Below are 25,994 nucleotides of genomic sequence, written 5' to 3' on the forward strand. Positions count from 1 at the left end.
CATGGGAACTTTTCTCTCTGCTGTCTCATTTCCTAAGAGATCTTACCCAATCACATGGCTTTAAATTTTTCTATATAGACTCAAAAAATATATATATATATAAAAATATATAAAATATATATAAATATAAATATATAAATATATAAAGCCATGTGATTTATATATTTAGCTCCAAAATCTCCCCCAAATTCCAGACTGCTTACTTGGTATCTATGATTAGATATCTTTCTAACAGAGCTGTCAAATTTAACATGTCCATCCAGAACCAAATGCCAAGCCATAACCTATTCTCCATCTAAACTTGCTCCTCTCCAAAATTCCCTTTCTCAGTAAATATCACTCATGATTGCCCAGCTGTTTAGGCCAAACATTTTGGAGTCAGCTTCCATGCTTCTTTACTTATGTCCTACCTGCAAATCTTGTCAACTCATCCTTCAGTATATAGCACCAAATCTATCCAGTTTCCCCTTCTCCACCACCTCCATCATAACCCAAACCAACATCCCCATCTCTCGGCTCCCACGTTTACCTTTCTGTAATCTTCTCCCCATACAGCCAGAGCCATCCATTTAAACATAAATCAGGTTTACCTCTCTACTCAAAGTCCCGCCAATAACTCCCACCCTCCTCAGATTAAATTCCAAATCCTTGACATGAGTTATAAGGCCATGTGTGTGGCCATGTCGAAGAGTTTTTCTAAGGCTTTGTAAGGATCATCTTAAACAAAGCTGTCTCATTGCACTCAGGGCTAAATTTTTAAAAAGAGTTATCACATATTGTTTCCAAGAAATGTCTCTGAAGGCATGCGATGTTTTTGAAAAATGTGCTTCATCGTTGAAGCCCTTAGTTAAATGAAAAATCTTCCAGTCATGTTCTCTATACCCAGGGCTCTTTCCAGACTTCAAACCTCACCCCACCACACACACAAACACCCCTGTCAATCCACCCTCAGTTCCAATACCCTACAGGGAAAAAAAAGTTCTCTCGTGTTTCCTTGGCTCTGTGTTCATACATAGTTATTGAATGGAAATCTGTGAAACTCATGTCTGCCTTTCATTACTGCCTTGGAAAGAACAAGTTTATTAACTGACACTTCAAAAATACGCCTATCTACTGTATTTAATCAATTCTAAGCCTCACTTTTTTCATATTTTAAAGACTGAAATTGGGATGACTCTTAAATGGTATAATTAGCAAAGTTTATCACCGAATTTTCTTTCTTGGTGGTATATAAAATAATGGCACCTTGAAATTGATAGTTTTATTTGATTAAACACGGAATGTAAATCCTGTGTTTACGTTCACCAAATCTTCACTAGCAAAAATTTAATAGTATCATTCCATATGACAGTTAATTATTTTTGCTACGTTAAACTTAAATATAGTTTGAGTTGGAAATGGGCATAACTTCCTCACTTCCAAATCACAAGTACAAAAATGCTCCAGAAACTGCAAAGCATTATACACATGTTGGGTGTTTTCTCACATTTAACGATTACTAGTTAATAGAAATAATAGACAACCTACGTGCTAGCCCGACCACTCCAAGGGCTCAAGGGTCGAATCTAGGTTAAATAGCTCGCCTCGCGCAGGTCATCGCGCCCCACCCGCCCGGAAGCCAGTCCCTACACAATTTACAGGCGCTGGCGCAGGTGCAGGAGATAAACTCCGATTGGCCAAGGGAAGCGAGGAGAGCACCGAAAGGCATTTTCTGAGCATGCGCGAGGGATTACACGCCTGCGCGGTCCGCCCTGCGCATGCCCAGTACGCAGCGGCTGCACCTTGGGCGGCCGCGCAGGGTCGCGAAGTGCCGGCCGCTTAGCCACCGTCCGGCATGAAGGGCAGGGAACTCGCAGCTGCCTCCTCCTCGCTGCAGCTCCATGGAATGCCTGCGGGGCCTGGCCCAGCTCCTGCCCCACGCGGTTGGGCTGCCCCGACGCACCCTGTGCGCTCTGGCCTTGGGCCTGACTCCTGGGGTGTCCCCGGTTGCCTCCTGCGGTCGCGCCGCCCAGATGCTCGGAAGGAGGCGGGCCGCTCCGCTCTGCGGGCCCCGGCGGCTCCGCGTGGCAGGTACTGCTCTCCCCACCCGCCAGTCCCGGGACGCCGGCCTTGTGGTGACCTCAGGGCCCGGGCCCGAAAGCCTGACCCCACATGGCTGTGGCTGCCCGCCCCGCGTCCTACTCCGGCGTCGGCCTCCCGGCCCGCCCTTGAGCGCCCCAGTGTTCTGTCACCTTGCATAGGCCCGCGGGCTGAGCTGCGTGCCACCAGCCCCGGGCGCCGCTGAGCATCGCGCCCAGTGCCCTGTCCTCCCCAGCGCCTCTGTCTGCAAATCTCCTGCCTCAGTGCGCTTGTAAGAAGGATTTTTTAAAACAAGTTTCACTTTTACCCATCATAATAGTGCTGAAGCCAGAATTGAGCTACATACGTGAAATATTTTTATAAGTATTCAGTTCTCTTATGGACACATTTATACAGTTGTCCAGTTGCTCGGGTAAGGGATGGAGGCGCATCTAGAAGTGAGGCTGGAGTCTTTGAGACTTCATGGGCAGCGTTGCTCCTGAGAAGGATCAGACTTTGTTTTCAAGTACTGTGTAAATCAGACAGCCAAAGTGTGTGTGTGGGGGGGGGGGGTGGCAGGAGGAGAGCCGGGAGAAGGGGATAGCTGAGTTATTTATTTTTAAACCAAACGATAAACCATGATGGTGAGAATATGGGTACTAATATTGCCCAGAAACGAAAGACATTAAAGTGTATGGTTTCTCAACAGTACCGCACTGTCCTCAAATAAGTTATCTGGGTTGTATTTTCAAAATGCTTCCAAAGTAACTCACTGTTACCACCTCCTGCCCCTAACTCATTGGGAGAGTCTTTCCAAATTCGGTTACATTTCATATTCCCTCCTTTGATAAATGCTTGGGAACCTGGTTTCAGCTCATCAATTGTTTCAGACAAACATTGAAATTCAGGATCTCCATCCTGGTAACACTTGATTTAATTTGTGACTGATTAGCAAATGCTGGTTTATAGCTCTTTATAGCGCTTTAACCTTTATTCAGCTGACCCTGATAATGATTTATAGTTTGTAAAAGGCAACCAACAAACCTCAGATGGTAACCAATTACATGTCTTTAAATGTGTGTAATAAGTAGGAAGGAATAAGATCCGAAAAAAAAATAGTAAGACAGTCTGAAGACCTCCACATACTATGAGAGTTGTATCTTAGCTCTGTGTGAAAACCAGTCCTATGACCACAAGGAATTCTCTAATTCTTTCTTCAGGTGAAACTCACCGGTTTAGAACTTCTGATGTCTCTCAAGCCACCTTAGCCAGTGTAGCCCCAGTGTTTACTGTGGTGAGTATGTATGGTCTGTTTGATGACTTACAGAAAATACTTCCCATACTTTTTAAGTTAACTGGGTTGGACTGGTCAGCCAAGACGCTACTTACACCGTTTTATAACGAATCATTTAAAAGTCACTGTCTGTTTTGCTTGAGTGCCAGCTAGATTTGCTTCAAAGCACTCTTGAAACATTGCTAATGATTGTGGAGCTTCTCTTGATACCAGAACAGGGGATTCAGATCACAGTTGAGAGCTGCTGCTTTGAATACTTGTGATTTCCCCAGAAACCTATAGAAGGCCTTGAAGGCTGCTAGCCGCCAAGGGGCTTGGGCCTGTGCTGTGCATCATGCAACAGAAGCATTTTGAAGACAGCGCAGTATTACGCTTAAGGGTGCGTGCTTTGAAGGGTCGTGATCTCTGCAACTTTCCCTAAAGTGGTTCAGAAAGAAAATAAATGAATGAAATAGCAGGAACAATGTGTATCACACATGTATTTAGAGAAAAAAATAAGGCCATTGGGGCAAATGTTAAAGAGTGACTAAATAGTTACATGGGAATTGGTTGTAATATTCTTCATTTTTGTAAGCTTTTAGATTTTTTTTAAAGTTTAATTGTTAAAAATGTGCTTGCTCTGAGCCAGAGTTCCTAAATTCAGATCTCTGCTCTGTCTCTTACTAACTGGAAGGGCTTGGACAAGTTATGATAACATTTTTGTGCCTTAATTTGTGCCTATAAACTGGGGTAATAGTACCTGCCTTGTAGAATTGTGAGGTTTAAGTAACGTATGTAAAACCTCTAAAATACTAACTCACACGTGGTAGGCATTCACTATATATTAGCCATTTTATCATCATTATTACTTAGGCTTATTAACATAAGAATTTTTCTTTGTAAGCCATACAGAACAAGATAACCCCCAGAATTACATGTGAAAGTTGTCACTGTTATTCACTGTTCCGGAAGAGTTAGCCAGTTTAATTAAACAGGAATACAGTATCAGGTGTTAAATATGAAAAGAAGGTTCTCTGCAGGTGAAATCATTGTCTACCAAGAGCACTTAAGAAAATCAATTGATGCTATTTGAAATAATGTGAGTTACATTACAGGGTAAACAGTTTTTTTTTTTTAAATCATAGTTTGTATGATTTTTTAATTAGAAAAAAATCCCATTAAAGGAAAAAAATGATATATATTGAAATGCAAAAATATTTGCTATATATTGTTAAGGTGAAAGTGGAGGAGAGACTATAAAGAAGCATGTGTAACATGAATGTTTAATTGGGAAGAGTCTGGAAAGACATTCAGTAAAATATTAGCATGGTTTTCTCTAAATTTGTCATTTCGGGTGACCAAAGAGTTTTATTTTACTTTACTGTTGAGTTTTCTGCAGCAGGTATGTGTATTTGTGAAAAAAGTTTAAGAAGGAAAGCTAGTCTGTGTTATACAAAGCATAAAACTTCCCTTGATGGAAATTTCCCTTTAACTCTGTTTTATGGTACTCAAATATTCTTACCTTTGCTCATGAGCAGCAAGGTGAAGTATATGTTCTTGGGTTTTATTGTGTTATTATTAATGCCACATGCATTTGTTTCCATGGTAATAACCCAGGACTTAGATTGTACCTAAACTATATGTTAGAGTATGTCTTGCTGAAAATGCATATTTAAAAGTAATAAATACGGCCCAGCACATAGTGATTCATTAAATATTATTTGACATCTTCAAACTTGATTGTGCACAAGTATTACAGAAAAATGTTCCTCTCTGCTTTTCAAGAAATAAGCACAATTACTGCATCATGTCCTCTCTTCAAACTATCGGAAGAGGCCTTTTCTGTAATACTGATTCTGCAGTGCCCACCAGAGAGACTTCATAGCCTCCCGTGGATACTTATATTCACAAGATAAGCCACACTGGGTCCCATCTATTCAGAAGGATAAAGGGTAGGAAATGCAAAAGGGCAGCATTAGGTGTTTTCTCTTAAAAAGAAGTTCTTACAGTCATCCAGAGGCTTCTTAGAGTGACAACTCAGGAGCAAGGAGAGGGTATTCTCAAAGGTGGGTGTGAGGTCCACCTGGCTTGGAATCTCCATGCCCTCTAGTGACAGCATCTCTTGTAACCATCTCAGAGGCATATCCAGGGCTCCCACAAGGAGCATAGTTACGGGAGCTGCCACACTCAGGGAAGGACAGAACTGTGGCTTCCCACCAGGTGTCTGTGATCTGCTCTTAATCTTCCCAGCCCAGTGCAGTCTGCCTACCAGTCGCTAGGCATTTTTACTGTAAGCGATGTTGCCTAGTAACGCAACTGGTACTCCTTTGTCAGATCTCCAGAGGAGCTGAGAGAGAAAGTTAATCCAAGGTCCCATGGCCCAGCAAAGAAAAAGGAGGTCATTTTAACCCTAACTCATAACTAAATTTAACCTAAAGAAGGGCAGTTATGGCTTTTTTCTGCATTTCAGAATTTGGGAGATATTATCATAATACCATAAATAGTGTACTAATTTGGGAGGAAATAATATTTTGTTTTTATTGTCTCTTTTCAGACAAAATTTGACAAAGAGGGAAAGGTTACTTCTTTTGGTGAGTATCTTTAATTTTCTTTTAAATTACTCTTTTAATCAGTGAATGAACTTGATGGAAGTCAAGAAATTAAGTGTTTGGAGTAGACTATTCTTTGCATATATGAATGTGTTGGAGGAGATATTTCTTCAGCATTTGCCAATCAGTCCTAATTGGAACTGACAATACCTGAACTATACTGGAGTTTTGGGGGGTGTTTTGGGGGTTTTTTGTTTGTTTGTTTTTTGGTCAGGAGCTACTTTCACTCTAACAATGTTAAAGGAAGCATGTAGGCTGCTGTGCAGCTGAGAGAAACACTCTTTTCCCCTTTCTCTTCTTAGTCTCCCTTTCACTGCCCTGGTCCTCAAGTTCATCGTCTGCTGTAGCATGCTGAAGGTGGAATCACATAACGGCTGACACTGCAGTGGGGGACGGCAGACAGGAGGGGCGGGGCACTGGACGGTGCTAGGGTGGACCTCTGCCAACAGCAGTTACTTTCCAAATGAAACTAAGCATTACTTTACTGTCTGACGTCAGGTGCAGGTTTCGGGTCTCCCATGTACTTCCCACCCCATGATCCTGTTCCTGCTGTTGCTGAGAGCTCAGTGGAGTATTTTGGGTGTTTTTGGCTCAGTATCCCCTTCAAAACATTGCTCTACTTAAAGCTCTGTCGTAGGTGTGGTGTTTAATACTACGCTAATATAACCAGCATCATTTCTTGAGTTTTATTTCAGGTAGGAGAGTCTAGTGTGAGAACTTCCTTTATTTTCTCATTTTGTACTAGTCCAAGAACAAAGAAAATTGAACTTATCTATTCATAGTTTTAAATTGCTAAAGATAATGTAGTGAGGAAAAAACAGAAATTGTAATTCTGTATAATCAATATTTTTTAAAAACATGAATCTAAAGCCAGAAATTGCTAAAATGCAGAAAAGAGGAGAAAAGAATAATTAGAGTTTGACCAGATTTAGCCTGAGTGTGTTTTAGAGGTGGAAATGGGTATTAAAAAGATCCAATTTAGCTTTGGTTTCTGGTAGTAATAGAAGATTATCTTAATGCTGGTGGGAAGGGTACTCTGATATAAAAATCTGTGCTCTTCAGTCTTTTTATTGAATGTAATTTTTTTTGTAGAAAGAAAGAAAACTGATTTATATCAAGAATTAGGTCTTCAAGCTAGAGATTTGAGGTTTCAGCATTTAATGAGCATCACAACCAGAAACAATAGGATTATCATGAGAATGGAGGTAAAGCACTTTATTTAATCTACATTTCTCCACCGCAATCTTGTAAAAGTTATTTCCTAACTATCTCGATCAATAGCTAGGTTAAAAGTAGTTTTGTAATAAAAATAGCTACGTGAGGCATAGGCTATTTTATAACATGTTGTGTGTTGTGAGGAGTAGAGCTCATTTTACGTGGATTCGGTACATTTGCTCAGCAGGCATAACATTTCATGTTGGAAAGGTTCTGACTGCAGTCTCCATCCTCCCTGTTAGAATTCAGTATCTAGTTTCTGAAATAATAAGAGAAAGAATATTTCTTGATTTATAATAGACATTTTCAGTTATGTGTAATTGTAGTGTAACTGTAGCTACAAGAATATATTTCTGGTTTTCCAAACAGCCCTGGAATAGCCTTACAGTCTATCATCTTAATTAAAATTTTTATTTTTATGGAAAGCTTTCTAAAATGTATTGTATCTTCCCCTGCCTACCCAAGAGTTCACCAAATATAATTTGACTTTCCTTCAGTGATTCAGAATTATTATGAAAATAAGTTGTTTTGGTGGGCTCAAGTTGAGGGTTCAGAAATAAATGAAGGGATGCAGGTTTCAATGGTAGTGGCCCTACGGTGGACACACAACTTGCTTTCTTCAAAAAGTCTTTGATGGCAAGTTTTTGTCCACTTATCTAGAATTAATTTTTCCCAAGTGATTTTTCCCCATAGAACATTCTTCAATTTTATTATCAATAGCTAGCACCTTTCAAAACAGTACCTCTGGTGAAGAGAGAGAAAAGTATGTGATAAAGCAAATTTAACAGGATGTTAATTATTTCACCTAAATGGTATGCGTATAGGTATTCACTGTATAATTTTTCAACTTTTCTGAATAAAAATGTTCCTATTACATTTGACCCTTAAACTACGCAGGGGTTGGGGGCGATTAGCCTCCCCACAGACAAAACTCCACGTGTAACATATAGTCCCGGTTCCTCCCTGTCTGGTCTTCCACATACTGGGATAAACCAACCGCAGATCGTGTGGTACCATGGCATTTACTGTTGAAAACAACCTGCATGTAAGTGGACCTGCATGGTTCACCCAAGTGTTCAAGGGTCAGCTGTAAAATGTTGGGAAGATGTAAAAGATATCACTGATACAGGGGCCACAGGCTTCCCTTCTGTGCTGCTCATCTAACATGAAAGAAGCCAGGCTTTCTCTTTAGAGTAAATTTTTAATTTCATAGTGTCCTAAATTAGAGCACTAAGGCTCTGTTTCATCTTTATCATTTCAGATTAGCTTAATATGTTTTGGTGATGTTTAAAAAAGAAAACTTTCCCATTTCAGCCAAACTAATCATGATTAAACTAAATCTTTTCTAAAAGTCTGCTGAATACCTGACTTTTAAGATCTTACCTTGTTTCCTTTGTTCTCTGTATTTCTCATGATTACCCTGAAAGTCCTAATAAATAACATAATTTGTTTAATTTTAATTCTGTTGAGAGTGAGTTAGTGGTATCAAGACTTGCATGTATTTTAGGCCTCTTTTCTTTAAAAAAAAGTCTTGGTTTTTCTTGAGAAACCAAATAAACAGTGATTTGGTTTAGGCTTAATCCAAAATTAATAGAGTATTAAATCCTATTTTGTGAATGTTATTTTTCTTCCTACAACTCTGCAATTTACATGTATATATATGCATGCATGTGTGTACATTATCTACATTTTTTTTTTTACAGTATTTGAAAGCTGTGATAACTCCAGAGTGTCTTCTGATATTAGATTATCGTAATTTAAATTTAGAGCAGTGGCTATTCCGGGAACTCCCTTCACAGTTGGCTGGAGAGGGTCAACTTGTCACATACCCTTTACCTTTTGAGTTTAGAGCTATAGAAGCACTCCTGCAGTATCGGGTAAGCCTGTTTTTATTTAGCTTCTTGAATTTTTCTGGCTTTACAATGCTATTGAGAAGGAGGACACATTGCTAATGTTCTGTTGGCACTTTTCCAAACCACCCCCTCCTATCAAATAAAAACATCTCTAAGGATCCTATATGGGAATAGTACTTAATTCTCAAACTTTATGACCCAGTCACATAGATCTGAAGTCTCTAGGTGTAGTACATAGAGTCTCTTGAGACAGTCATGTTATGATATTCATTGAAGCACATTTCAGGCTTCAGGTCCTTTGTTTAGTTTTAATAAATGTTTTTAGGGATAATAATTCAAAATTACTCAGCCATAAAAAAAGAATGAAATAATGCCATTTGCAGCAACATGGATGGACCTAGAAGTTATCATATTAAGTGAAGTGAGTCAGACAGAGAAAAATAAGTATCATGATATCATTTATATGTGAAATCTGAAAAAAAAAAGTACAGATTTTATTTATAAACCAGAAAGACTCATGGACATAGAAAAAAACTATGGTTACCAAAGAGGGAGGGGGAGGGGAGGGATAAATTAGGAGTTTAGGATTAACAGATACACATTACTATATACAAAATAGATTAACAACAAAGGCCTACTGTATAGCGCAGGGAACCATATTCAGTTTCTCATAATAAGCTATAGTGGAAAAATATCTGATATATATATGTATGTATATGTATAACTGAATTGCTTTGCTATACACCTGAAACTAACATTGTAAACTAACTACACTTCAATAAAAAATAAAATTTAAAAAAATTAAAAGTTTTAACCAAAATACTTACTCTACGTATGATATCAATGAACGTATCAAAAAGTTTTGACTGTATTCCATTTTATTTTCTAACTGAATTTAAATTATATATCATGAAACTTATTATACATGATAAATATTAGAGCACAGATCTTTCTTCAAATCATCCTAATACTTTCCAAATCATTCTTTGACTTGTTTGTACAGTCCTTTGAGGTAGCTAAATAATACTCCTGTTTGACATAGGAACCATGTACATACAATACTTCTAATGACTCCTCCATTAAACTGATAATCATTGAGTGTCTGGAGATTCTGTCAGGCTCTGAACAAGGCTGGTCACTGCTTCCCTGGCCCCCACAAATCTCTAATCACCTCCCTCTGCCCCCTTAGTCAGGATAGTATTGTTCAGGACCTGGCTGCATGGAAGAGTCGGTGCCAGGAGCATGTTACCCAGAGCAGGAGAAAAAGATGGGAGTAGAGGGGGCATGAGATGGGTGGGGATTGAGTGAACCTGGCCCCCTTTGTCTGCCTTCATATACTGAGGGAGTAGGATGGCCCCACTTGGGTTAACTAGGCGATAGCACTGGCTAGCACCAGCCAATGAGATGGTGACTGGTCGAAGCCCACTTACTAAGCAGAGGAAAAACAGAGGGAAAGAAAAGAAGGCACAGGCAATGGGCAGTGACAGCTACACAGACTGAGCAGGCTCTGAGGAGCTCATGCTGGGATAGACAGTATATGTTGGCCTTTATAGTATTAATTTACTTAATTCGGCTACTGTTGTGCTGGTATGGAAGTATTTTAATATTTTAGCAACTAGTGTGTCTATATCAATGCATACCTGCAGATTGATTCCTGCTGTGCCTGTATTAACTTGTGTGATAAGTATACTTTTGACTTTACAAATTTGTTTTACTTTGTAAAGTCAGGAATGTTTTGGTTTTTGAAGACCTTTGTTCATAGGAGTTTTGAACTGTGTCTGATTTACAGAAAACAGGTATTGTTTACCAGATATAAAGCTTCTGTTTTTAACCACAGAATGGCAGATTTTATTTTAATAAGTCCTCCATTCCTTTCATAATAAGTGTCTGTAGTGGGGATGGGAGTTAATTCCCTGCCTATTAAATACTAGCCTAGTAGCAACATTATGCATGGCTGTCTTTCAACCTAGGAGATCTGGGTTTTGACTCATCTGGAATGGGCATTCTAGCATGGACTATGTTCTGAATGTTACCAGCCTTCCTAGGTATTACAGATTGCTGTATTTAATCAGAGGATTCACTGACCCTGAATATCCTAAAAAGATTGTTTTAATTCTTATGAAAGGTCATGTTGTTATCTAGATCAACACCCTTCAGGGGAAACTTAGCACTTTGCAACCACTGATCCTTGAGACATTGGAAGCTTTAGTGGATCCCAAACATTCTTCTGTAGACAGAAGCAAACTGCACATCTTACTACAAAATGGCAAAAGGTAAATATGAGTGATTTACCAAGTTGGGAGTCAGACACAAATGTCTTAAACTTCTTTTTCAGTAGTCTTAACAGTGAAATGTTTAACATAAATGCAGATCCAAAATTAGTGTAATTATTACCTGTTTTTCAAATGCCAACTAGTCTTGGTAATGGTAATGACATTCTTACTTTCTGACTTACTCTTAGTGACTTCACTGCCATATTTGGTTTTCATTATTATTAAAATTGTCTGTTTTCATACCTTTTTTTGAAAATATGTAAGTAGCCTAGGTGGGAAGTTGAGCTACAGGGGGCACATAGACAAAAACTACTTTGTATGAAATGTTGTAGTTTTATCAGGCTCTTCTATGTATGTGATCTCATTTCATCCTGTCAGCAGTCCTGTTCAGCAGTTGACATTGTCCTCATTTTGAAGATAAGAAAATTGAGGTCTAGGTTACTTGTCTAAACTTATACAGCTACTAAATGGCAGATCTAAATTCAAATCCAATTTTCTCTCCCTCCAAGGTCCGTTTTTTTTGTTTGTTTGTTTATCATAATGCATTCCAGAATTTAAGAATAATATTTTAATTAATTTGTATTAACATGTCCTCAGAATTTGTACCTTCTAAAGTCCCTCCAGAAGTTACCAGTTGAAATTTCTAAATCAGTAGTTCTTTGTCCAGAATTGTTAGGATGTTTTTATCGTATTGTATCATATCAAATAGTCTGTCTCTGCAATACTTATAAAGAATAAAAATAAATTTGCAAGCCAAGAAACTTAAATCACATTGATTGTGTTTCTGAGATAAATAATATATGCTGAAAATTACATTTATGTTATTGATTAATTTTACCATTTAATGTAGTTTTTGGTTTGGCAATTGATTCTCAGCCTACATGGTAAATATAAAAAAAAAAAAATTTTTTCCCACAAGTCAGTGTTTACCATGGTATAAGCGGATCTACTTGATAAGATACCCTAAAAAAGCACTATTCTTATAAAATGTTTTTATAAGTTTATGCTATTGTTCATTCTTGTGCAACTACTCTTACAGCCTGTCAGAGTTAGAAACAGATATTAAAATTTTCAAAGAGTCCATTTTGGAGATCTTGGATGAAGCGGAGATGCTGGAGGAGCTCTGTCTGACAAAGTGGAGTGACCCGCAAGTCTTGTAAGCACACAGTCATGCCTTGTTAGTTTTTCTCTTAGTATCAGTTGTCTGCCTTTTCTTCAGGATGACTTTTCATAGAGGACATAGCACTTTTCTGGAATAGAGGATGTTGGTGCTTTTCATCCCTAATTATTTCACCATTTCCAGTGCCCTATTGCATCTGATTGAATGTAATGAGGATTTGTTAAGTACACTGTACACAGCACTGTGCTGGGCTTTGATGAATGTAAAGATAAACACCACCACCTTTATCTTCTGAGGACTGACCACCAAAGTACACACATCTACTTGAAAAACTTACCACGAGAGTACAGTGCGAGAGAAGTGAAATCCTCTAGCGGGGCGGCGGGGGGGAGTGGAGTGCAGGGAAGTGAATCAGACGCTGGCACGAATTCTCTAAGTCTGGTCTAATATAAAAGTGCTTTCATCTTATAAACCTTTCATCTCTTATGAATGTAGAAATCATTTACTCTTCCTGTGTACACTCAAGTTTAAATGTTTACTCTTTAAATACACCAAATATTTCATTTTTGTTCTTTGTAGATCAGTATGAGAGGTTAATACAGACACCTTTGTAAATGTGCATAGTATCCACAGTGTGTACATATTTTTTTAAGCATTTTAAGAAATTAGTTTTCTGTATTTTTTTGAGGGGAAGTGGTAATTAGGTTTATTTATTTATCTTTAGAGGAGGTATTGGGGGTTGAACCCAGTACATGCTTGCTAAGCATGCACTTTACCACCTGAGCTATATCCTCCCCCCAGTTTTCTGTATTCTAGTAAGGAAATATGAAAATAAAAATGGCTCTGTAACACTCAGTGCTACAGCAGATAGATACTGTAGCAGAAACTTGAACACTTGTAACTCTTGCTTGCTTTGCTTATTAGGCCAATCTGTCTTTAATATGGCTTATGATATAAGTGTCTTTTACAGAATACTTCATTTCCACTTATCCTCCTTGTTAGGGTAGAGGGGAACCAAAAGCAGACAAAATAACTGTGTACTGACATCATTCAAAAATGTTTTTCTTCATACATGAAAATGATGTAATATATTCACCTTGGAAGGGAACTGCTCTTTATGTTCAAAACTTTGTGGTTTTGTTTCACCAGATAGTGGCTTGGAATTTGCACTAATTCATTAGCATTTACCTACCTACATTTTTCTGTAACTGGTAGCCTGTGTTTGCGTGAGTGTCCCTGGGTTACAGGGAAGCTGTGCCCTCGGCTTACCTGTGTCATGTTTAGGACCAGTTGGCAAAACCACTCAGACTGGCCTCAGTCACAATGATAGGAAAGGTACAGACTTGGTTTTTTCACTGGTAGCTGAATATTATGTGCTAATTCAGGAAGTTTTGTGGTACTAAATGTATGATGCACATATTGGGGGCATGTTAATTATGTTAACTTTTAATTAAAGTGAAGAGAGCAGTGCTGGGATTGACCATGCGGAAGAGATGGAGTTGCTGTTGGAAAACTACTACCGATTGGCTGAGGATCTTTCCAATGCAGCTCGGGAACTTAGGGTGCTGATTGATGATTCACAGAGTATCATATTCATCAATCTGGACAGGTGAGGCATTGTATAAAACAATCAGCAAGCATTTTCTCTGTAAAATAATTATAATGTGATAAAGCTCTTAAGGAAAGCTTCATCTTCCCATTTTGGAAGGAATTATACCATCATTATCATCTCTAACTATTAAACGGAAGTGTCTTTTCTTAAGGTGTACATTCCATGCATGTGGTCTGTAATAGACTGTTGAGTGAATTTGCTGTGTGTGGTTGGTGGGCCTCTCTGCTCTAAGTGCTTGTTCTCCTCTCCAGCCACCGAAATGTGATGATGAGGCTGAACCTACAGTTGACCATGGGAACCTTTTCTCTCTCGCTCTTTGGACTCATGGGAGTTGCTTTTGGAATGAATTTGGAATCTTCCCTTGAGGAGGTGAGAATATATTATTTCATTAATCCAGGGGTTGTTTTTAATGTTTTGAAGATCTTTTCTTAATTTTAAAAAGAAAGTCTTAACACGTATACTCCTGTAGTGAAATAAAATATACAGATAATCCCACACTTTCCATTTGCTGTGTTCCTTGAATTTGCCATTGCTTGTTCAAAGTCTGCAAAAGATCATAAGCTCCCTGAAGCAAAGTCAATATTAGTCATTTTAATGCTCCTTATAAGATGTAAAAGAAAAATAAATGTAATATTTTTTCATTCATCTTACAAACATTTTTTAGTGCCTATTATACAGTAAACACTGCTTCAGCTGTGGAGATATATCAGTGAGTCCCTGTCCTTGAGAGACTCAGTGACAGTGGAGGAGAGAGAGCGTAGACAGATCCGTCATATGTTAGGTGACAAGGGCCGTAAAGAAAAATAAAGCCAGGTAAAGGGGTAGAGACTTAGCTGGAGGTGGGACGAGGAGCGTTTAGAGATAGGGCGGTCTTCTGAGTGGGTGACGCTAAAGCAGAGGCCTGAATGAGAAGAAATGGGGAGACCTGGGGGGAAGGTGATCTAAGCAGAGGAAACCCCACATGTGAAGACTGAGTCAGGGATGAGCGGAGCTTGTCCAGGGAACAGCAAGAAGGCTGGAGTGCATCAGGCAGAGAATGGTAGGGAATGTGGTCTAATGGACAGACGAGTGTGAGAGCATGTGGATTTGCAGAGCATCGTAGGGGTTTGGATTTATCTTAAGTGTGGTAGGAATCTCTTGGAGGTTTTTGAGCCCAAATATAGACTAGTAAAAAGTCCAGTAGTCTCCAGCATATCTTATGTGACATAGACCAGCCCTTGACATTCTCAGAAGGTACTTCCAAAGAGCTTTGCGAATTCCCCAATTTGTGACTGCAGAACTCTTTGTACAAGTTGCTGTCTTCTTCCCAAATCATGTTTAAGAATTGTGTTTCTATACAAATACTCTACAAGCTAACTCCATGTTATACTGTAATATTTTCTCTAAATGCCTATTTTCAAAAAAAAAAATTTTTAAGAATTTTTAGAAATTTCTTTGATAGTTCCAGCATATGCAGTCCTTGGTATAGAGCAACCTGGTTATAGTGAGATGTGAGTGGAAAGCAGTGAGCTAGGCTCGCCCCACCAAACAGAAATCAGATCATTGCCCCACCAGAGTCACAGATTACATCTCCAGGTTTCCGTGTCCATTAAGTCTGTGAATGTCAAAGGTCTCTATTCCTGTATAAATAGAGTTGTTAGGGTTAAGATTTATAGTCGTGAACCTAAGATGGAAAAATCTTCTTCTTTTTAAGATAATATCAGATTATTTCAAGAACAAAGAATTCCCAGATGGCCTTCACCCATATTCTTCAAACAGCAACATTTTATCTTATTCACTCTATCATTCTATCAATATATACATACTTTTCCCTAAATCATTTGAGAGTAAACAACAGATGTGATGTCCCTTTACCTCTAGACATTTCAGTTTTTTTTTTTTAATTAACTTCATGGTTAAGTAACACCATTCTAGTTGATTTTTTTTTTTGCTCTTATAGGCATAATATTTTATTTCTATATACATTTTTAAAAATTTACACATACGTACTGTTCATTGTTTCTAAGAACAATTTAGAGCTTTAGCTTTTTAAACTTACATAGTTATCAAAGGAATAAAGCCAACCACAAAATAAGAATCAACAGAATGCAGTAATCCAGTCATAAAGGACAGCCAAATGTGCTTACACATATTCAAGAAATCAATCATCTAAGTTGTAAATAATAAATAGTTTGTGTCCTTTTTTTAGATTCCACATTATAAGCAAGATCATATGGCATTTTTCTTTTTCTTTTTGGCTTCACTTAGAGTGATGATCATAAGGTCCATCCATATTGCTGCAAATAGCATTTTATTCTTTTTTATGTCTGAGTAGTATTCCATTGTATATATATATACTACATCTTTATCCAGTCATCTGTTGATGGACATTTAGATTGTTTCCATGTCTTGGCTATTGTAAATAGTGCTGCTATGAACATTGGGGTACATGTATCTTTTTGAATCGTATTTTTCTCTGGGTATATGCTCAGGATTGGGACTGCTGAATCATATGGTAGTTCTATTTTTAGTTTTTAAGGAACCTCCTTACTGTACTCCATAGTGGCTGCACCAATTTACATTCCCATCAACAGTGTAGGAGGGTTTCTTTTTCTCCACACCCTCTCCAGCATTTATCATTTGTAGACTTTTTAATGATGGCTATTCTGGCTGGTGTGAGGTGATAACTCATTGTGGTTTTGATTTTCATATCTCTAACAATTAGTGATGTTGAGCATCTTTCCATGTGCTTGTTGGCCATCTGTCTGTCTTCTTTGGAGAGATGTCTTTTTAGGTCCTCTGCCCATTTTTTGATTGTGTTGCTTGTTTTTTTGATAGTAAGATGTATGAGCTGTTTGTGTATTTTGGAAATTAGTCCCTTGTTGGTCACATCATTTGCAAGTATTTTCTCCCATTCTGTAGTGTGTCTTTTCATTTTGTTGATGGTATCCTTAACTGCAAAAGCTTTTAAGTTTAATTATATCCCATTTGTTTATTTTTGCTCTTATTTGCTGTGATTTATGTCCAAGAATGTTCTGCCTATGTTTTCCTCTAGGAGTTTTATAGTATCTGGGCTTACATTTAAGTCTTTAATCAATTTTGAGTTTATTTTTATATATGGTGTTAGAGAATGTTCTAATTTCAGTCTTTTACAAGTAGCTGTCCTGTTTTCCCAGCACAACTTATTGAAGAGACTGTCTTTTCTCCATTGTGTATTCTTCCCCTCTTTGTTGTAGATTAATTGACCGTAAGCGTCTGGGTTTATTTCTGGATTTTGTATCCTGTACTGTTGCTCTATGTGTCTGTTTTTGTGCCAGTACCATGCTGTTTTTGATTACTGTAGCTTTGTAGTATAGTCTGAAGTCAGGGCGCATGATTCCCCCAGCTCCATTTTTCTTTTTCAAGATCGTTTTGGCTATTTGAGGTCTTTCGTGTTCCATACAGATTTTAACATTTTTTGTTCCAGCTCTGTGAAAAATGTCGTTGGTAATTTGATACGGATTGCATTGATCTGTATACTGCCTTGGGTAGTATGGCCATTTTAAAAATATTGATTCTTCCAATCCAAGAACATAGTTTATCTTTCCATTTGTTTGTGTTGTCTTCAATTTCTTTCATCAGCGTCTTAAAGTTTTTGGAGTACAGGTGTTTTGCCTCCTTGGGTAGGTTTGTTCCTATGTAATTTTTTGGTGTGCTGGTAAATGGTATTGTTTCTTTAATTTCTTTTTCTGCTATTTCATTGTTAGTGTATAGAAATGCAACTGATTGCTGTATATTAATTTTGTATCCTGCACCTTTACCAAATTCATTGATGAGTTCCTGTAGTTTTCTGGTTGCTTTAGGGTTTTCTTTGTATAGTATCATGTCATCTGCAAATAGTGATAGTTTTACCTCTTCGTTTCCAATTTGGATTGCTTTTCTTTCTTTTTCTTCTCTGCTTGCTGTGGCTAGATCTTCAAACTATGTTGAATAAAAGTGGCGAGAGTGAGCATCCTCATCTTGTTCCTGATCTTAGAGGAAATGCTTTCAGCTTTTCACCGTTAAGTATGATATTAGCTGTGGGTTTGTCATATGTGGCCTTTATTAGGTTGAGGTATGTTCCATCTATGCCCACTTTCTGGAGAGTGTTTATCATAAATGAATGTTGAATTTTATCAAAAGCTTTTTCTGCATCTGTTGGGATGATCATACGGTTTTTATTCTTCAGTTAATGTGGTATATCATACTGATTGATTTGCTGATACTGAAAAATCCCTGCATCCCTGGGATAAATCCCACTTGATCATGGTGTGTGATCCTTTTAATGCATTGTTGGAGTCAATTTGCTAGTATTTTGTTGAGGATTTTTGCATCTATATTTATAAGTGATATTGGCATGTAATTTTTTTATTATGATATCTTTGGTTTTGGTATCAGGGTGATGATGGCCTCGTGGAATGAGTTTGGAAGTGTTCCTTCCTCTGCAATTTTTTTGGAATAGTTTCAGAAAGATAGGTGTTAACTCTTCTGAAACTGTTTGTTAGAATTCACCTATGAAGCCATCTGGTCCTGGACTTTTGGTTTTTGGGGGGTTTTTAATTACTGATTCAATTTCAGTACTGGTAAGTAGTCTGTTCATATTGTCTGTCTCTTCCTGGTTCAGTCTTGGCAAATTGTAACTTTGTAAGAAATTGTGCATTTCTTCTACGTCGTCCTTTTTGTTGGCATACAGTTGCTTACAGTATCCTCTTATGATGCCTTGTATTTCTGTGATGTTGGTTGTAACTTCTCCTTTTTCACTTCTGACTATTAATTTGGGCCCCTCTCTTTTTTTCTTGATCAGTCTGACTAAAGGTTTATCAATTTTGTTTAACTTTTCAAAGAACCAGCTTTTAGTTTCACTGATCTTTTCTATTGTTTTTTTAGTCTCTGTTTCATTTATTTCTTCTCTAATCTTTATAACTTCTTTTCTTTTACTAACTGGGTTTTGTTTCTTCTTTCTCTTTGCTGCTTTAGGTGTAAGGTTAGGTTGTTTCCTTGAGATTTTTCTTGTTTCTGAGGTAGCCTTGTATGGCTATAAACTTCCCTCTGAGAACCGCTTTTGCTGCATCCCAGAGGTTTTGGATTATTGTGTTTTCGTTTTCATTTGTCTCAAAGTATTTTTTGCTTTCCTCTTTGATTTCTTCAGTGATCCATTAGTTATTTAGTAGCATATTGTTTAGCCTGCACGTGTTTGCAGTTTTTCAGTTTTTTCTTGTAGTTGATTTCCAACTTTATAGCATTGTGGCCGGAAAAGATGCTTGATACAATTTCGGTTTTCTTAAATTTGCTGAGGCTAGCTTTGTAGGCCAGCATGTGGTCGCTTCTGGAGAATGTTCCACGTGCACTTGAGAAGAATGTGTGTCCTGTTGCTTTCGGATGGAATGCTCTGTAGATATCAGTTAAGTCCATCTGATCTAATGTGTTATTTAGGGCCTGTATTTCCTTATTGACTTTCTGTCTGGATGATCTGTCCATTGATGTAAGTAGGGTGTTCAGGTCCCCCACTATTAGTGTCGAGTTCTCCTTTTATGTCTGTTAACAATTGCTTTATATATTGAGGTACTCCTGTGATGGGTGCATATAAGTATTGCTACTCCAGCTTTCTTTTGGTTTCCATTTGCATGGAATATCTTTTTCCATCCCCTTACTTTCAGCTTGCATGTGTCTGTAGCTCTGAAGTGGGTCTGTCCCGTGGTGAATGAGGCTGGTCTAGAGACTTATGCAGGTTTCCTGGCAGCAGGAGTCAGTGTCTGCCCACTGCCGGGTGAAGCTTGGTCCAGGACCTCTGGTGTCTAGAGGCCTTTGTGATTTAGGAAGTCTGCTGATGGGTGGGGCTGTGTTCCCACCCAGTATGTAGTTTGGCCTGAGGCTTCCCTACAGGCTGCTGAGTGGGACTGGGTCTTGGTGCTATTGATCCGATCGAGACGTCAGCCTCCAGGAAAGCTCAGGTAGATGAACACTCCCAGAATGTCTGTCACCAGTTTTTATGTCCCCTGGGTGAGCTGCACCCGTCCCCTACCTCCCCAGGAGACCTTCCAAAACCAGCAGGCAGGTCTGGTCCAGGTTCCTCTGAAATCACTGCTCCTGCCCTTGGACCTGGTGCACACGAGATTCTGTGTACGCTTCCCAAGAAGATGAAGTCTCTGTTTCCCCCAGTCCCGTGGGGCTCCTGGAGCTAAGCCCTGCTGGCCTTTAAAACCAGGTGTCCTGGGGTCTCCTCCTCCCAATGCTGGAACCCCGGGGTGTGGAGCCTGAAGTGGGGCTTAGAACGCTCACTCCTGTGGGAGGGCCTCTGCCACTTAATTACTCTTCAGCTTGTGGGTCACCCATCCAGGAAATACGGGGGTCTGATTTTATCGCAAGCATGCCCCTCCTACCGTCCGGCTGATGCTTACTCTTTGTTTCCAGTTGAAGAGGATCTTTTTTGCTAGGATCCAGTCTCTTTTTTTTGGTGGATGTTTAGCATTCAGTTGTGACTTTGTTGTAGTCACGAGGAGAGGCAAGCTCGTGGTCCTACTACTCTACCTTCTTGATCGGAAATCCCTCAGTATATATTTTTTAAAAACACAGACATTCTCTTACACAACCACAGCTCAGTTGTCAAAATCAGGAAATTAACATTGAAACAACACTTTTTTTGATCTGTAGACCCTAGTCAGATTTCACCACTTGGCTCAGTAGATCTCCTTTATCTAATAGAAAATCTGGATCATGTGTTGCATGTAGTTCATGTCTCCTTTAATCTAGGCCAGTTTTTCGGTCTTTGTGTTTTCATGGCCTTGATGTTTGCAAAGAATGCAGGTCAGTTATTTGGTCCTTGATACACTTTCTTCATCGTTAGACTGGTTACACGTTGTGTCAGTGTGTTCTTCACATCGAATCCCATCAGGAGACCCTTGATGTCAGTTTGTCTCCCTGCTAGTGATACCAACTTTGATCATCTGATTGAGGTGGTGTCTGCCGGCTTTCTCTGCTGTAAAGTTTCTCTTTTAATTTGTGGAATTAAGTACCTTGTAAGAACTCTGTTAGTCATCAGATTGTCACCCTCTAGTTTTAGCATCCATGATCTAAAATTGATTTGTGCCTGAACCAAATACTACAATGATGATTACCAAATGATGACTTTCTGATTCTGTTACTACTCCTTTTATTGTAAAGTAGAGCCTTCTCTTCTCACCTGGTTGTTTTTTCACTTGTATCAGCATGGGCTCATGGGCTCTTACTTTAGTCAGTGAGTTATAATCTATCATTACTCTTTTATTTTGATGCTTACATTGTCTGTCTAAGGAGTAGGTAGACTAAACAGTGGAGGAAATGAAGAGTTTGAAAGGTAGATATTTAAACATGAAGTACTGCAGGGCATGCCCAAAGTGGAGGGAGTATTAAATCTCCAACTCGCAGACACTTGTCCCTTTCTTTAATCTCCTGGAGGTCTCACACTGTGCTGTGTGTATGTTTTATTGACACAGAATTTTGAACTTGCTTTCCTCAAGTTTATCACATTTTGGCATTCCCAGACTTCTCATTTATAGAGCAAAACCAATCTATAACAAAGAACAAACAATAATCTGGGTATGCTAAATCTCATTTAAGCATAAGTTTTACTTAATAAATTAGGGCCCTTTTCTGGAATAACTGGAAATGTGTTCATCCACAGTTTACTCACAGCAGTCTTCCTGATGGCTTGTGTCTAACATCTGACTTCATGTTAAAAGGAGGCAGATTTCTGCTCCATATGTGGCATGAATTTCCATCAGTGATTACTGATCATTTGTGCAACGACTGTCTTAGGGGAAAGTGAGCTCCCAATCACTGGAGACCAAGCCGTGGTTGATAACAACCAATGGCATAGCTGGAAATGAGACTCCTTCCCCGGGGGAGATTAAACATAAACTCTGTGATTCCGTGCATTAACAGATGAACCAAAAGCATTACACTGCAAAAAAAAGTAATAAAATTTTGAAAATGACAGCAAGGGAAAATGTTCACTATAAGTTAGAGGTTCCCAAACTTTTCTTGGTTCATGATGTTTTTAGTGTCTTAGTAATTTTTTCACAGCATCCCTGGACCAGAAGTTTCTTTTATTATGTTACAGTTTCTGTCATGTTACCTAACAGTTCCTTTTATGAAGAAGTTAGGTCTGAACAGCTTAAGAGTAGCATTTCTCTTGGTATTCCACAGATGACACTGTGTTATTCTTGAAAATTTAAAGTATCCTGGGGTGCTGTGATGCAGGACACCTCAGGTCACAGTATGGCAACTGTGGCCGTAAGTAAAACATTTAAGTTGTATGTCAAATGTGATTATGACTGTTAAAATTTGTATGCTTGTAAACAAACACCAGAGGGAAACACAAAGTAAAAGCAGTTATGTTGGTTCATAGATGATCAAAGAATACTTACAATAATTAACTAATAAACACTAATAATAATTAACTGTGTGTTCTCTTTTAGGACCATAGAGTGTTTTGGCTGATCACAGGAATTATGTTTATGGGAAGTGGCCTGATCTGGAGGCGTTTGCTGTCATTCTTGGGGCGGCAACTGGAAACTCCTTTGCCCCCTGTGGTATGAAGGGTCTGGTTCACAGCAGTAAGCAGAGGGGTTACAGCCACGGACTCTGAAGTCACACGGCCTGGGCTTAAGTTGTCAAGGGCTTTGAGACCCTGAGCAAGTTACTTAGCTTCTTTAAGCCTCTCTCAATTTCCCCATCTGTCAGTTAAGTCAGTGTCATCTGCTTCGTATTATTAAGGAGAGAATTAGGTAATATGTGTAAAGCACTTATTAGCACAGTGCCTGGCACAAGAAATAAGAAATTTATAGTATGTGGAACACTGTGACAAGCATTGTACATTTAGACCAGTGTTAGCGATTCTACTACAGGTTTTGTCATAGCCAGAATTGCAATATAGAAAACGTTTAAAGTGTCCTCATTAGGAAAAGATACAAAGTTTACCTTTTTCTTACTTTTCTACTTGTAGTTTGCACCCCTGGAGCAAGTACTCATGACACATACCTATGGCTTGCAGTCCTTCCCTTGTTTAGTAGTTAACATATCATTTTACTGGTGACTTTTCTTTTAAACAGACACAACTAAAATTATGAATTTTCTTGCTTTATTTAGATGGCCTCTTTACCTAAGAAGACCCTGCAGGCAGATAGAAGGCTGGAAATGAAACACAGCTTCAGGCCGGATGGACTTGGATCAAGCAGGAGTGTCCTAACGAACCGTTAGGAGCAGCCCGGTGGAAACTGGATTATTTTTTATGGTAGTCACAGGAAACTTCTGATACTTCATTATTTTCTTTTATAGAGTCAAAGAGACTTGGGGGAAAATCACTGACATTTAAATTACAATGCCTGATGATAAAAATGTTAGAGCAGTCACAATACTCTAATTTAACTGTATTTTTAGAATTCTGAGTAAAAAAGCAAAGTGCTTGTTTTGTAAAAAGGCCAAAATTCTACTTCTTACAAACTTAAAAAGCTGCTTTTATAGACATATGAGGTATGCAGAGATTAACTTAACACAGGAATAGATTGTGGTATTGATTTTATTTAACTTATATGTATCAACCAAAGTGCAACCTCGTGCGGAGCAAAGCCTGGAAACTTGACAAGCCCACGGTTACACAGTCAGGCAGCTGTAGTTCTTAGCACAGGGACTCACGGTCTCGTGAATTTCCTGACTCTCAGGTGACTAAAGCTGGCAAGAAAATATGTATGAACCTGAAACTGGGAGTTTGTGCTTAAGTCAGTTTTTGACACAACCTTATTTTCCTGTATTTGCCCTCTTAACGTGAATAAAAAGAAGGAAATGAAAATTTAGTATCAGCTTTATATAGATTCCAGTTAATCAAGATTTCACTTCCTCAGCCCATGAGACTGTTTTTCTTTGCTTGGCTATAATTAAAGCCTTTGGAAGTAGAGTTGAAAGAAAGTATTCCCATTCTGTTACTGTTTTATAGCTGTTTTGGTCATTCCCCAGTTTTTAGGATAGTTTTCCCCCAAAAGGGAAAATGTATGTAGCCTCGTTAATCTAAATGTCTAGACCTCAGAGGTTGACAGATCAGCTTCCTCAGATAAGAGTGTAGATAAACTTTAAAATTATAATACCTTTTTGTTTTCACAATCAGATTTGGGTTTAAAACAAAGGTCTTGTATTTGTACGTCTCAAAGGTCCTATCCTACTTAACATCTTCTAACTTTTTTATATTTTCTGGAGGTTAAGTACAATTATGCCGTAGAGCATTACAGTTATGTTTACCTCCAAAAATAGCATGCGTAGAAGATTCTAGCATGTCCAAAGCAGCTCTTGCACTACAAATGTAGTAATAAAATAAATACACATACCCTGACGATGTGGGGGGATACCTGATACCCTAATAGGTCATATGAGGAAGTTTAGGGGTCCATTTACCAAGTGGTTTGGTGCTAGGAATAAAAACGCTCTTCCACTAGCTGATTTGAAAGAAAACAAGTGAAATTCCGAGCAGTTGAGTCCACTCCCATGTGTGATTATGAGAGGACATCAAAATGGTATGAAACAGGCCAGGCTGGTCTTGGAGCACTGAGGGGCCGTGTGGCACCTCCTCGGGGTCAGTAGCACACCTGTGCCATGGTGGTTGGGTTGTGAATGTGCAGCACTCTCTAGCGTCATACATCTATCTGATGATTTTCAAGATCAGGTATCTTCAACAATACTTAGATTTCACGGGGCACTCCTCTTTGGCACACCTCAGAGCACTCTGCTGCTGTCTTTGATCTTCTGTTATTACTGTGAAATAGGTAATACTCCTTAACTGTGACATGAATAATTGGAAGTCCAGAGGGCAAAATTTGGTTTGACTAAGATCAGACATAGGATAGAATTTTGGTCTTTTTTTCCTTTCCGGTGTTAACTTAGCTTGTGGGCTTGGGTTAAATAATTTTTTTGATGAGTCATGTCTCATCAGTAAAAGGGAGAATAAATGCAACTACCTCATAAGTCTGATAAAGGGAAGTTACTGATGGTTTATAAACTTCTTGCAGGTGGTTAAATCAATTATGATTTCCATATGTCAGCTAGCTCTGCTTTGGTGATAGCAGGATGCTTTTTACATTTAGGAACCCTCAATAATAGCCTATGCCAAAAATGAAGTTCGTTTTAAATTTTGAATTAAAATAGGCACTGAGTACATTAGCTATTTGTAAGTAAGGTGAGAAGAATACCAAATACTCCGTTACGTGAGTGAACAGGCATTTGTATCCTGTTTAACGTGGACAAGTAGAAGGATTGATATTCTTAACAGATCGTCTTTGGAAGGTCTCTGAGAAAATGTGGCAAGAATAGATGTCATTTTAAGATGGTGTTAAGACTTGCTTTATTCTTGATAAAAGACTGATGAATAACCACTAAATATATTAAAAACCCATTTATTTTGGTAAGTTATTCTAAGAGTTATATATAGCTTTGTTTTGGAATTGCAGTATTGAAGTCACACTTTAAATTCACGATTTATTTTCATTACTGTAGTAACTACACAGATGAAGCAAGGAATAGGAAATTCAGACACCTAAGTTTATCCCCAAACTCACATCAAAGCTCTTTATGTATGAGATACAGAGGCATAAACAATTCCAATCTTGAAGGCTTGGAGAAAGTTGTTGCACATACAGGTAATAGACCAAAATTCCAAATATGTAACTGTGTTCTGGTATCTTGAAATAAAGGTAATTTTGAGTTAAATTGTTGTATAGGTTCAGATTTGTGATGAGAGGTTAAAACCCTATGCGATACTTGTTTTTATTAAGTATTTCAGAATCAATGCTTAGAAGTACAGTTAGTGGAATAAAAATTTAATCCAGGTATTGGGATAATACGTTAGACTGTCAGGTATTAGATTTGTGTGTGTGTGTGTATGCCAGGTTTTTATATTCTTGCCATATGTGCAGTAGGAGTACAATTTATATAATCTATGTAATTTTTGAAAATAATGTTAA

The 25,994-nt window shown here is 38.4% G+C and overlaps 2 protein-coding genes across 3 annotated transcripts in view; one reads left to right on the forward strand and one right to left on the reverse strand.

The window, feature by feature from the left end:
• DCDC2 (doublecortin domain containing 2) overlaps nt 1–1,610 on the reverse strand; it is a 140,658-nt gene extending 139,048 nt beyond the window's left edge. Inside the window, exon 1 of the mRNA XM_074348160.1 lies at nt 1,528–1,610. The gene's annotated coding sequence lies outside the window, so the exon portion shown is untranslated. The remainder of the gene's footprint in view (nt 1–1,527) is intronic.
• A 133-nt stretch (nt 1,611–1,743) lies between these two features.
• On the forward strand, nt 1,744–25,740 carry MRS2 (magnesium transporter MRS2). 2 transcript variants are annotated; one of them, XM_074348180.1, is made up of 13 exons: nt 1,744–2,070; nt 3,279–3,352; nt 5,886–5,922; nt 7,033–7,145; nt 7,621; nt 7,849–7,922; nt 8,925–9,032; nt 11,151–11,281; nt 12,321–12,437; nt 13,858–14,010; nt 14,265–14,382; nt 22,467–22,580; nt 23,137–25,740. In XM_074348180.1, exons 1-13 carry the CDS (start codon nt 1,881–1,883, stop codon nt 23,245–23,247), a joined length of 1,341 nt encoding a protein of 446 aa, XP_074204281.1. In that variant the 5' UTR covers nt 1,744–1,880; the 3' UTR covers nt 23,248–25,740. The 2 variants fall into 2 exon arrangements, with proteins under 2 accessions (XP_074204281.1, XP_074204280.1); XM_074348179.1 differs by lacking the exons at nt 7,621; nt 7,849–7,922 and having other exon boundaries at nt 1,747–2,070; nt 8,859–9,032.
• The last annotated feature ends 254 nt before the right edge of the window (nt 25,741–25,994 follow it).

This window comes from Camelus bactrianus, chromosome 20 (genome assembly GCF_048773025.1).
Source record: "Camelus bactrianus isolate YW-2024 breed Bactrian camel chromosome 20, ASM4877302v1, whole genome shotgun sequence".
Lineage (NCBI taxonomy): Eukaryota > Metazoa > Chordata > Mammalia > Artiodactyla > Camelidae > Camelus > Camelus bactrianus.

Excerpts from the sequence above, each read along its gene's own strand:
- MRS2 (XM_074348180.1), top strand. The coding sequence starts at position 1,881 with ATGGAATGCCTGCGGGGCCTGGCCCAGCTCCTGCCCCACGCGGTTGGG. Across the intron at positions 9,033-11,150 it reads AAGCACTCCTGCAGTATCGG|ATCAACACCCTTCAGGGGAA; the intron begins GTAAGCCTGTTT and ends GTTGTTATCTAG. Across the intron at positions 11,282-12,320 it reads TTACTACAAAATGGCAAAAG|CCTGTCAGAGTTAGAAACAG; the intron begins GTAAATATGAGT and ends CTACTCTTACAG.